Source organism: Megalobrama amblycephala, linkage group LG4, assembly GCF_018812025.1.
Source record: "Megalobrama amblycephala isolate DHTTF-2021 linkage group LG4, ASM1881202v1, whole genome shotgun sequence".
Taxonomy (NCBI): domain Eukaryota; kingdom Metazoa; phylum Chordata; class Actinopteri; order Cypriniformes; family Xenocyprididae; genus Megalobrama; species Megalobrama amblycephala.
In genome coordinates this window covers 28706934-28720439 of record NC_063047.1, presented here as the reverse complement: position 1 = coordinate 28720439, position 13506 = coordinate 28706934, and the positions used below count along the sequence as shown (strand labels likewise).

General features: G+C 37.8%; 1 protein-coding gene across 2 annotated transcripts; it reads right to left on the bottom strand.

The window, feature by feature from the left end:
* On the bottom strand, nucleotides 1-13481 carry LOC125267248 (serine protease FAM111A-like). 2 transcript variants are annotated; one of them, XM_048188706.1, is made up of 6 exons: nucleotides 12117-13481; nucleotides 7696-7785; nucleotides 7464-7526; nucleotides 3186-3242; nucleotides 2874-2939; nucleotides 1-2526 (listed from the first exon to the last, which is right to left on the bottom strand). In XM_048188706.1, exons 2-6 carry the CDS (start codon nucleotides 7732-7734, stop codon nucleotides 739-741), a joined length of 2013 nt encoding a protein of 670 aa, XP_048044663.1. In that variant the 5' UTR covers nucleotides 7735-7785; nucleotides 12117-13481; the 3' UTR covers nucleotides 1-738. The 2 variants fall into 2 exon arrangements, with proteins under 2 accessions (XP_048044663.1, XP_048044662.1); XM_048188705.1 differs by lacking the exon at nucleotides 12117-13481 and adding an exon at nucleotides 10208-10351 and having other exon boundaries at nucleotides 3-2526.
* Between the last annotated feature and the right edge of the window lie 25 nt (nucleotides 13482-13506).

Genomic DNA, 13506 nt, shown 5'->3' with positions numbered 1-13506 from the left:
ACCCATCAAACTTAATATCCTAAAAGCTTCCCAACATGAGCAGAAAAAACAACATGAATCACACAAATATACATGCTAAAATACATGAAAGCGAAATAAACATTAATGCTGTAATTGTTATATTAAATGGTTTTATTTGTTGTAATTGACATGTAGATTCATCAAGTAGGTAAGAACAGTGATCTGGGGTTTTGCTGTACGTGTCCTGATTTGAACCTTTAAAGATGTCATTCTGAATGTACATTTGATCATGTGTTGTTGTCTCTTATTACAGTGATTTTCAAATCAATGAATTTGGTGTATTTATGTGATTCAAAGAGGATTACTGTTAAAGCTTGAACATGATCCCTTACAACAAAGACAAAACATTCAGATAAATCAATGTAAAATCACTATCATACATCAACGGACATAAAAAGTAAAAATAATATAAAAAAAATGCATATAAAGATATATGAATACACATCTGTTTGAATAACAATGTAAAGAAACTGCAAAGAAAATGAACTGTAATTTTAGTCTCTGCCAAATGAATAATGTTCTCTGTTCTGCTCTCTTTGCACAAGTCAGGCTTTACTTGACAGCACTTGTCAAAAATAAGAAAAAAACTTCTGTTTTTGAGCACACAATCATCTCTAAGAATTATATGAAAAGTGAAACCCCATAATGACATGAAAATTCTCTGAGAATTTAAGGCTTGACATGTTTTCTCAAAGAAATGGAGATATGTGGATGGCTTCAATCACAATCTTCCATCTCAATGTCGGTCTCATTCTCTTGATCTGCAGTTTCATACTCATAGCTTTTATCGCTGTAGGCCTCTAAGATATTGACAATCTCATGCAAACCTTTTATCCTAGCCTGTGCTCTGATCATATCCAGAATGGAATGCATGGAATAGGCGTATTCCACAATGCTCCTAGTTTTACCCTTTTCTCCTTTGTACACATATCCACCAGTGTGCACACCAATCAGATAGCAGTCTTCATCAAAAACTGGAGAGCCAGAAGATCCGTGAAAGAAACAAGAGTTATAATTAATCTGGTTTTCATAAAAGTCCCATTTATCTTCAAAACTCCTCTGTGTAATCACATTAATGAAATTGATATTCTCAGATATGTGTTTATCTGCAGCCTCTTGTAGTTTTGTTTTCTCAATGATGAAGCAGGGATCTATTTTCTTGATCCCACCATCAGGATGTCCCACAATGCAGATCCCACCACTAGGAAGGGGGCCAGGACTAAAATGACTGAGCAACTCAGGACGGCCTGTGATTTCATCAGCAGCATCCAGTTCAAGAAGAGCAAAGTCAAGATGACTTTTACTGGCATCTGTTATGTAACAGTAAGCAGCAATCTGTTTCTTGACCGGCACCAGGTTCACTTTTGAGTCCAGACGTTCAAAATCAAATGCAGCTTCTAAAGACTTTGTAGAAGAAAGCTTGTCTGGAGATTCGAGAAATTCCCTAACAACGTGTGCGTTAGTGAGAATAAACTGCCCAAAGAGTAGGAAGCCGGTTCCTCTAGCAGATCCCTCCACTCGAATCTGACACACAGAGTCAGCGAGTCTCATAAGCTGCTTTATTTTACACACCTCAGAGAAACTCTGAACACTTTTGTCATATTCTGCTCTGAAGAACGTTTGAACCTGAGATTTGTTCTTTAGGTTCTCTCGCTGCTTTAACGTCTCCAATAAACCTTTATACTGGGAACGCAGAATTTCCAGAATCTCTTCAGAGTCAATTACTTTAGAGTATTTAGCTGAAGTATTTTTGGATTTCTTTGTGTTTCCCTTTTTGGTTTCTTCTGGTTCAGTGTTGATGGGATGCTGTTTAGGATCAACATTTTCTTTCAAATCAGCGGCTGAAGCTTCATTCATTTCAGGGCTGACGTCACTCAAGAAGTCATCTTGGCTGTCTGGCTGGTTTTTGTCACTGATAACAATGATCTCAAAATGCTTTCGATCAAGATGCTCTACAGTGCTTGACATTACATGGTTTATCTCGCTCCCAAACTCACGGAGTGCACACTGTTTCTTGAATATGACATCTATGAATCGTCCGTCACGGCGAAGAGCAGCCTTCAGTTTGTCTTCTTTGAACGCGTACACACAGACATCCTCAACTTTCTTCCTCAGCTCATTGTTTTTCGTTAAGCGTTTCACTTTCTCCCCTCCTTTTGTTTTAATGTAAAAGATTACTAAGTTTTCTGATTCGTTGGAGAATGAAAGTCTTCCAGTTGTTTTTTTCTTTGTATCAACATTTCCAGTATTTTTGATGAAGGATATATCTAGGAGCTCATCTTTTTCAATAAGACAGCAGGGGAAATCGGCCTTCACAGCAGCTCTAGGAACTTCTCCTTTGGATCTCTTGATGACTATTTCTTTATCCTTGTTGTCTTCTTTAATCTTCTTGAAAATCTTGTTTGTATTAAGAGCATCAAGCACAGTCTTGGATGTATCACACGCCACTGCATGTTTCTTGAATTTGTAGCGGAAATTGAAAGTGTGGCTTTGCCCTTCATCACACTGTTAAATTCAGAAGAACAATAATACAAAAACCATTTATGAATAAAAGATTTTCATAAAATGATTAGCAATATTGCATTATATTAAAATATATACAAATAATATATAGCAGGGATGCGTATCTGCACAATTTCCCAGATTTAATTTGGATTCACAAGTCACTGATCACAACAGTTCATAATGTACACTTTTTTTTTTTTTTTTTTTTTAATTCTTTAATTTAGGTGTATTTTTCATGAAGTAGAAGACTAGCCCACTGATTCAACAGTGATCTGCAGGACAGGAGGCTCAATACAGGTAAAGGCATATCAGTTGATAAGCACCAAGTATCAGTAAAATTCACATACCTGCTGCATATGGTTTTTTGATGGACCGTCTTTAACTTCATCATTGAAAAATTTGTTTGTCCTTTCCTGAGTAAATGTCAACAAAACTGCATTGTTAATATGAGTCCACTAGTGCACACGGGTTTACTATCAAATTGTAAACTATAAGCACTGCAAAAAATGATCACTGTAAAAAGATAAGGATTTTTTTGAGCAGCTATCATGCTTTGTTTTTTCAAAATGTTTTGGCTAGAGAAATTCCACACACACTTTTTCACAAGACCCTTAAATAGTCTTCATTCAATGATACAGATATGTCACTATGCAACAAACCTTTAGAGGAACACGGCCATTATTTCCTTTTTTCTTCCTCGTAAGATTTATTCTTTCCTAGAAAAAATGGCACAAGCAACATTAAAATAGCATATTATTATTATAAATAACTGAACACACCTAAATACAATTTAGGACATTACCAAAATACATTGAATGTTATGATATTGCTACACAAATTAATCATAGACGAGTGAGGAAGCAGTGCGTCATCAATCCGAGACTTTTTGGCACATGGCGAATGTGGATGGTGGGGCTGAGGAAGCATAGCGTCACTCACTGCCAAACCGCACCTGATATGGCCCAGAGAATGAGGAAATTGCTCTTTTATTTCTGAAAGCAGGCAGGACAGAAGTTGTCTCTTTTAGAGATAACAAAAGATTTTCCATACGGCCCTCCTCCAGGGGATGGAGCCGTGCTCTCATGTCTCCTGTAGAGCAGCTTCCCTCATCTCTGGGCCGCCCATCTCAAGGCCGCTTGGATGCTTGGAAGTCTTATCAGCGGTGTGAGGGAAGGGCTGTGTTGCCTTCCTGCAGGATGCTCAACGTTGCAGCCTCTCCGGAGCAGGTGTAGACAGTGCAGGGAGATGCCCTCAGCAATGAGCAGACTGGGGGGAAGCCCACAGCGGCCTGGTGGCAGAGGTGTCACGCCAGGCAGGATTTTCTTGATGATCTCTGTCAACTCTGCATCTGACCCAGCATGAGCGAACTCACCCGAAAGGGGGAGGCTCAGCATCATCTTCTGTAGAGGACATTAGCCCGCTCTCCAATGCAGCCATCGATCTTCACCTGGAGCACTGAATGACATGCTGGGTCCCCCATGAGAAGGACCTGGCATCACCTGGCAGTTCAATGGCACATGAAATGGCAGAAGAGTGGGAGGTCAGTGGGGGCTGGCCTGGCGGAAGCTCTCCCACTGTAACCCTCAGGTCTCCAAAAGTGTTAAAGGTGCAGTGTGTAATTCATCTAACGGTGAGGTTGCCAATTGCAATATAGAGAAGCTACAGTGGCCAACACAGGACAAATATGTCATCTGAGACAGCAGAGAGTAGCTTGTCAATCAAACGCACTCTGTAGAGCAGTTTGTCCGTTTAGGGCTACTGTCGAAACATGCCGGCGCAAAATGGTGACTTAACATGTAAGGGGAGCCGTGGTGTATGTAGATAGAAATGGCTCATTCTAAGGTAATAAAAACATAACCGTTCATTATGTAAGGTCTTTATACACCACTGAAAACATACAGTAGAAATGTATATTATATTGCATTTCTGTCAATAGATCCTACTAAAACATTGCACCTTTAACCATGCCTGTAGCTCTGCATTGTGCAAAGGCAGCATTCTGGGTAACAGCAGAGGGGACTTGTTCCTTTACAAGGAAGGTGAGTCTCGACCAGTGTCGACATGGTCATATTCACACAATGAGGACGTAAACCATCCTCTAATGCTGTATGCTCTTGGACCAGGCATGCGAGACAGTGATCGTGGCCATCAGATAAAGACAGGAACCTACTACAACCAGAAACACATTGACAGAAAGGCATCTTTAAAAAGGACGCTTGTTGTCTGATTTGCTCTTTTAGAAAAAAAACTGCCCTTTTTGACTGAAGCACCCAGGGGACGATCAGTGCACTGCAATGCACTGGCAAAAACACCACTGAATGCGCCCACTTCACCAGTCCAGAGAGATCCCCACACTGCAACTTTTTTTCAAGATGATTTGGAAAGAGCAATCGCTGCTGCAACACTTGGCACTAAAGCAAATTTCTCAACGAGTGGATGTGAGCCGCCATCTTAAGGGACTTTCACACCGTTCTAGGAACTCAGTTACAGGAACTATCCACTAGGGTGGTTCCCTGAGAACTAAATGTTCCTCTAGGGCCATTTTCCTGGTTGCATTCGCACTGCCAGTAGTAAACTCTGAGGTGACGTAATCCATGCTTGTTGTTCTGACTCTTATTTTGACTGCGCTGAGAAAGCTAGAGCCTGAGCACACAGCACTCCTATTCTCCATCTTCATTAGTTTATGATCTGTCTAACAGTCCTGTCAAATACGTTATTAGAACTGTTATACAGAGAAAGTAGACATCCAATCTCGTAGGTGACCTATTTTAATCTCAAAAAGGTAAATTCTCAACGTGAGGAGTTCGCATCTATGACAACTAAAGTCTTTCCCAGTCTCTGTGGTGCATACATGCCAAAAAGTATACTTCCACCATTAGTTCTAGGTACTATGAAATGGTTCCTCTATTGTGAAAGCCCCTTTATATACCCGTATGTACCGAGGAGTGGCTTGGCATGCAAATTCCACACGCCAATAGAGGGTATGCACGTGACGTCACCGTCGACCGTTAAGACTGCTGTCACGCCTGCTAAGTGGCAAAAGACTGAGCGGCAGCATTGATTTTCAGTGTGAATGCCGCGAAAAACACACAAAACACTTCCAAAATGGAAAAGAGCTTTGTGATTGACCGTACAAATAGCTTTGACACAAATAGCTTTGACACAAAACCTGAGGTATATATTTAAAGACTGCCGAAAGCTACAGAAAAAATAAGCAAATGGATCACTGCAATTCACAGAAAGAGCTGGACTCCAGCAGAGAAACATGGATTTGTAGTTATCATTTTGTGAAAAATCATACCGTATATATTGTATTGTTATATATTATGTTGACAACTCATCAATTAAATATTTTCCATCTTATATTCTGCATAATTGGGTATTCTTAAATAAACACTGACAAAAACTATACTATAAAACTATATATGTTTTAGGGCTGGACAATATGATGATATATATAACATTGATATAAGTGATTACGCGGATTTAAACCTATATTGTAGTTATATAAAATATTCACAGGCAGATTAGCTTTATGTATTTCACCAGCGTAGAAATGATCCACATATAAAAGTCAGGAAACACGACTCCTGGTGGCATATCAATATCCATGGATTAGTTAATTTGACAGGTTGTAAGGAACACTTTCGAGCCAAACCTTTAGTGTAATCGTTAGTTTTACACGCGTTTCCGCAGTTTCCCCTATTAAATCCAGTCATGCGGTAGGTTCTTTTACCAGCTGAGTGAACGCGTTCCGGCGGGAAAGTGATGTCGATGCATGCACGGTTACTTCCTGGTTGTCGTTAAGCCAGCTCGGGCATTTCCGGAGAACTGTTCATTCTGTACTCGTTGTACATCGACACAAAACCATCAATGGTTGACTTTTTAATGTTGTATTCATATTTTAATGCACTTATCACATTTTCCTAATTTGCCAGTTTTATTGATTGCAATAAAGATGAAGCTACTGGGACCATTTAAAAACGCTGTGTCTGTAATTAGACACACACACGCATTTTTCCTCCAGCACTTCAAATGTTATTTTTAATGTGATGACCACAAACATTTGTTCATCCTTCTGAGATTGTCTCCATTGTAAAACCGAACGTTTAAAAATGTAGGAAATTCAACATTTGATGGAAAACACTTAAAAATAATTACCACTTTAACCAGCAGGTGGCGGCAAAGCATTTATTTTCGCATATATCAGCCATTTAATCGTTTCTCAGCCTCTAATCGTTTTTCACTACGTTTTTGACTAAATATTAAACATTATAAAATAACTAGGTTTAAAAATACATTTTTATCAATGTGAAGTGTGAAGTATGAAGTACTCACAAAATCTTATAAAAACAATAACTTTTCTTGTGAATGAATGACAGAAAGCGAGCACCACGCTTTCCCTTTGTAATCACAGAAGCTGTCAGTCAGTGCAGCGCAAGATCAATGATTTCAGCGCACTTGTGAAAACACACATTTTGTTGAATTAATCTAACTAAAGTGCACAATAAATATTTGATTTTGGAAGCTTTTTTAACATAAAAATCTGAAAACTGATGGGCGAATTGAATTTAGCCGAGGAGGAACACTGGGGTACGTCTTTATTTATTTATTTTTATGCTGTCTTACGTTTGAATAACTAAATTAATGCTATTAAGTTTAAATTTAAGTGACAATATTCTGATAATAAACTAAGTATTACACTACTGATGCTCAACACACCGGCAAATGTCATCTCACCGGCTTATATTAACGCGGAAGTTCTAAAGAACGCTCCGTGCATATAGTCCATTCCATTGGCCGTTTTTATAAAATTCCGAGGTGATTGTAATTCCCAAGCGAATCTTTATTTGTCAGCCAACAACATAAAGTCGAACGTGACTGCCAGATAGGGAACTTTATTTTTTAGACCTGAATCCTTATTATCATGACCTTACCTGTACATTATCACCAGTTTGTGATGCCCTTCTGGCTCCACTGTTGCTGTCAGTCTGCGTTTTCTAAAATAGACATTCCACAATCTTCACCATAAGCATTTAGACTTAGGCTAAACATTTCAAAACAATGAAATGTTTAACTCAATACAAAACATAAAGAATGACAAGTTTAGAAATGTGAAAATCATGTATAAATCAGATATATGGTGCATAATATTTTGCATTTTGTCACCGGAAAAAAATCCAAAATGCTTTTGTTAGGCCCACTCATTTTCGTCTCTGGTGTTGATCAAGAAAGGGTGATGTTGGCAATTCAGCGTTTCTGTGAAAAGTACAAATGATGAACTCAAGATTATCTCAAAGAAATCTGATTAAAATCTATTATACTACATTACTGAAGTATGTAGGGGAGCGCGGGGCACAAACTAACGCGGGTTAGTTGTAACACACGTGGTTTAAATACTTCCACACACGGTAGCATGAAGAAACTTAGCATATTTACTAGTTGCCATATCGACAATATTTGCGAAAAATTGCGCCAAAATTCAGAAATCTTTGGAAGATATCACTGAACATTTATTTAACAATAGCAAAAGTAAATTTCTTACTTAAACACAAAAATATAGATGAAAAATTAGCTTATTTAAAATTAGACAAATCTGATATTATTTTAAGTTCCAATCTAACCAGGTTAAGTCGCGCAGATAGGGTTCATTGTAACACTGCGTTACAATGTACCCCGCTATTAGAACTATAATATTCTATACAGTTATGATACAACTGCCATTATCAACTTTTATAAATGTCTGTTGAGAAACCATGGGGAAAAGGTGAATAAAGACTGAGAGGAAGAGCCTGAACATTCAGAAAATATTATTTCAAGAAATGTTCAGCATTTGTACTGGCTCGTCTATTTATCTTAACTTTCTTAGTGTTCACTGTCAGTCCACAAAATTATTTAAATTTGAATTTCTAAAAAAATGCCATTAATTTATATGAAAAAAATAATAATTGCCTTATTGACAAAATATTTTAGTTTGTCATGTATATTTTTTAAATTAATTCAGATAACATTTTTAGTTGTCATATGGTCCATAGCTGTCAACCCTCCCGTTTTTTTCCGGGTTTCTCACGTATTTTAGCTCTTTTCCCGCTGTCTTCCCGTTTTAGTATTTTCCCGTAAAATATCCCGTATTTTTACGCTCTGAACACTCAAATAGCTGTGTCTGTGAACTTGAAGTGGCTTGCACTTGGGTTGCTAGACCTCCAGTCAAGCAGGTGGCAGTATACAGACAGTAGCTTAGGCTACTATCGAAGAAGAAGAAGAAGACAGTTCCAGCGGCGGGCGGGAGGAAAAAGTAGCGGGAACTGAACGTTCAAGGAGAGTAGAGTAGATGAGTGTGATGTGCGATGATGGATCAGGACGCCGACGGCCAAAATCACAGAATTACCCACCAACCAAAACCGAGGACATTATGCCGATATTTGACTAAATGGGAGACCAAATTATGCCTCTGAAGGGTGACAAGGTTGTCTTTACTGCCTCTTTCACACATTCTTTCTGTCTGTCTGTCTCTTTCTCTCTGTTTCTTTCTCACTCCTACCCCCAACATTAAGCTAAAACACGTTGTAGCAAATGAAAATGTGTAAGTAATGTTTACTTTGTTCATAAATAAAGCACTTTAAACATATCAATTGGCCTGTCATTCTTTTATATATATATTGTGTAGTTATAAACTCTTTAGACTGTTAATGATTAGTGCTTTTTTTTTAAAAGTTTGTGGGTAATAATCGTGTAAAAAAAAAAAAAAAATCCCTTATTTTGGGAATGGATTCCGGGAAATCTCCCTTATTTTCAGTGTTCAGTGTTGACAGCTATGTTACAATGTGCCCCGCCTATGGGGCATGTTGTCACATTTCCCTTCCCTTCTTTCGGGGTAAATAAAGAAAAACGTATACACTGTATTAATGAAACAAAGACACATTTTTGTACCAGACACGTATGAAATTAATGTGGAACATATGAAATTCTCTGAATCCTAAGAACACAAACTGAGAAAGTCAAAAAGCGTTAGGTTGTGCCCCGCGCTCCATGATTCACAGGTTTATATCGCAATATGATATCCGGGATGATATAACGGGATTATTTGCTGAATTATCAAGCAACGCGAGGAGATTATTTGACAAAACTACCTTTGGATTAGTGTTTGCACTTAATATTTTTGAAAACAGTAGGTAAATTAAAGCTTGTACTGCACAGTATTCAGTAAGCATCTGATTGCAGACACTTTCATCTCGTTCACCAAAGCCATTCAGCTCCGCTTCCCATTGTTCGGTGAAGGACGCATTCATTGATTTAAAGTCCAACCAATAATGTTCCCTTTCTAGGGCGCAATCTTTGAGAGCAGCGGGGAAAAGCGCCTCACAACGGAGACGACCATGATAGTGATTCGTCACGATTTGTTCACGAATAATAATCTAAACAACTTTTATGTTCAATGCAAGTTTTTTTGGGATTGTAAATGCTTTCACAAATAAGCCACAACGCGCATTTGATCCTTTACAGCATTGGTTTGTTTTATTACCATGTGAAAACATATTATAGGCTAGGTGTTTGCAGTGATTTAGGTTTAAATTGTTGAGATAATTGAAATCATTCGAGAAAACATTCATGCTAGAAATGTATTAAAAGTTGTAGTAAACATCTAGGGTAATAGTATTATATTTTGTTTTAAAAAAGTTACCTTATGTAAATGAAGCAGGAGAAAGTGCATATCATCTGTTTTCCTTTGAGTGTGTGATCTAAGCGCGCGCAAAAGACTCGAAAAGACTTCAAATTCTTCTTGTGTTTTGACGAGTTACAGACCATTGTAAAAGCTGCGTACTGCCACCTACTATGTTGGAGTGAGTAAAATCAAAGAACAGTCTATCTCTAGACCCGTGTCACTTTGAAATAATCAATTTCTACCTATAAAGGTTTGTGTTAGATTTGGGAAAGACCAGGTCAGACCAGGTGTGCCAGACACCTATGAATTTACAGGTGCTGGACATATAATATCATCAAAAAGTTGATTTATTTCACTAATTCCATTCAAATAGTGAAACTTGTATATTATATTCATTCATTACACACATACTGATATATTTCAAATGTTTATTTCTTTTAATTTTGATGATTATAACTGACAACTAAGGAAAATCCCAAATTCAGTATCTCAGAAAATTAGAATATTACTTAAGACCAATACAAAGAAAGGATTTTTTTTAGAAATCTTGGCCAACTGAAAAGTATGAACATGAAAAGTATGAGCATGTACAGCACTCAATACTTAGTTGGGGCTCCTTTTGCCTGAATTACTGCAGCAATGCGGCGTGGCATGGAGTCGATCAGTCTGTGGCACTGCTCAGGTGTTATGAGAGCCCAGGTTGCTCTGATAGTGGCCTTCAGCTCTTCTGCATTGTTGGGTCTGGCATATCGCATCTTCATCTACACAATACCCCATAGATTTTCTAAGGGGTTAAGGTCAGGCGAGTTTGCTGGCCAATTAAGAACAGGGATACCATGGTCCTTAAACCATGTACTGGTAGCTTTGGCACTGCGTGCAGGTGCCAAGTCCTGTTGGAAAATGAAATCTGCATCTCCATAAAGTTGGTCAGCAGCAGGAAGCATGAAGTGCTTTAAAACTCCCTGGTATACGACTGCGTTGACCTTGGACCTTGGAAAACACAGTGGACCAACACCAGCAGATGACATGGCACCCCAAACCATCACTGACTGTGGAAACTTTACACTGGACCTCAAGCAACGTGGATTGTGTGTCCCTCCTCTCTTCCTCCAGACTCTGGGACCCTGATTTCCAAAGGAAATGCAAAATTTACTTTCATCAGAGAACATAACTTTGGACCTTTTTGTCTTTAGCCCAGGCGAGACGCTTCTGACGCTGTCTGTTGTTCAAGAGCGGCTTGACACAAGGGATGCGACAGCTGAAACCCATGTCTTGCATACGTCTGTGCGTAGTGGTTCTTGAAGCACTGACTCCAGCTGCAGTCCACTCTTTGTGAATCTCCCCCACATTTTTGAATGGGTTTTGTTTCACAATCCTCTCCAGGGTGCAGTTATCCCTATTGCTTGTACACTTTTTTTTACCACATCTTTTCCTTTCCTTCGCCCCTCTATTAATGTGCTTGGACACAGAGCTCTGTGAACAGCCAGCCTCTTTTGCAATGACCTTTTGTGTCTTGCCCTCCTCGTGCAAGGTGTCAATGGTCGTCTTTTGGACAACTGTCAAGTCAGCAGTCTTCCCCATGATTGTGTAGCCTACAGAACTAGACTGAGAGACCATTTAAAGGCCTTTGCAGGTGTTTTGAGTTAATTAGCTGATTAGAGTGTGGCACCAGGTGTCTTCAATATTGAACCTTTTCACAATATTCAAATTTTCTGAGATACTGAATTTGGGATTTTCCTTAGTTGTCAGTTATAATCATCAAAATTAAAAGAAATAAACATTTGAAATATATCAGTCTGTGTGTAATGAATGAATATAATATACAAGTTTCACTTTTTGAATGGAATTAGTGAAATAAATCAACTTTTTGATGAGATTCTAATTATATGACCAGCACCTGTATACTCTACTAGGCGTACTTCAATACCTGTTCAAGTCGGCCGACGTCTCCACCTCTTTTGGGGCACTATCACCTGTTACTAAGCTCTTTAGTGCTCCTCCACTAAACACTATCACTTGAGAGTATAGAAAATCTCTAGTGCCTATTCTGCAGCGTTGCTCAATAACCAATGACTCCAGTTGTTGTCCTTACATGCTTTTAATCAAATCACGTCCAGAAGAGTTCTCATCAATCTTAGAGAATCTCTCTCCAATCAAAGAATTCAGCAGGTTTTATAGGATTTCAGATACATCTCACAGTCCCATGATCTATTACTCATAATCATCAGTCTTAATATTGGTTCAGATTTAAGAAAAACAACTTCCTCTGCCATGCTTACTGGCAGAGTAGCTAAATTTAGATTACTGAATCACAGGATCATCAAAAAAATATCACCGGGTAAATTTTTTACTGATTACTCAATAGGTCAAAACAATTTTCATAAACTATTTTTTTATCTCTAGAAGGATGCTGTTTAGCCAGCACAGCAGAATTCTTCCGCTTGTTACAATACACAGTCCTAGTGACTATTTCTCTATTTCAAAGTTAGCTTATGTGTGTAAGAAAACATTTTTAGAAAAGAAACGTTAGTTTATAATTTATTAGTTCAAAAATAATATATTAGTAGTAATATTAATAGTAATATTCTCTAACTTTATCCCCAATTATTTTACCTCTTTGTCTAAGTTGCTTTTAATTAGTGATTTACCTTCATTTTCCCAAGAAGAATATCTATTTTATAATTATATTTCAATGATATATTTTGTTCATTTGTCTATTCCATTTCCTTGCATCCCTGTATGTGCTGGTATCCAGCAGAATTGAAGCCAATTTATTTTTATTTATTGCAGTTCACAACTCAAGAGACAGGCAAAAGATTTTGAATGAAAATACTAAGATGTTTTTGTACAGGCCTTATAGAAAATAGAAAATAAGGCAGAAATATAGTAATCAAAATTGATCCTAGATGCTTCATATACATTTTGTTTAACAAAAAAATATATTTTTCTGTTGATGACTGGCAATATATAAATACAGTCTACTTTGATTTGATGAAAAACAGAAAAAAAGTAAATGGTTTCTGTAGTCAGATTTTGTTGAGCTCATAATAGAACATCATGTAGAGAAATATATTCAGTTGACTAAATAATACATGAGATAAATACCCATATATTGCTTCATATCTGATTATTTTACACAAGATCCAGGTGGTGGTAAAGGGACTTTGCTACAGTCTTGTGTGAATGAAATTCAAATGATCAAGTACTTTATAGGCAGAGGTAGAACAAAAACAGAAATGGCAACTGAAATGGCAAAAAAAAAAAAAAAAAAAACGATGATTTTTTTTTAGCTCAAACTCTGAATTATGGTGTGTGCA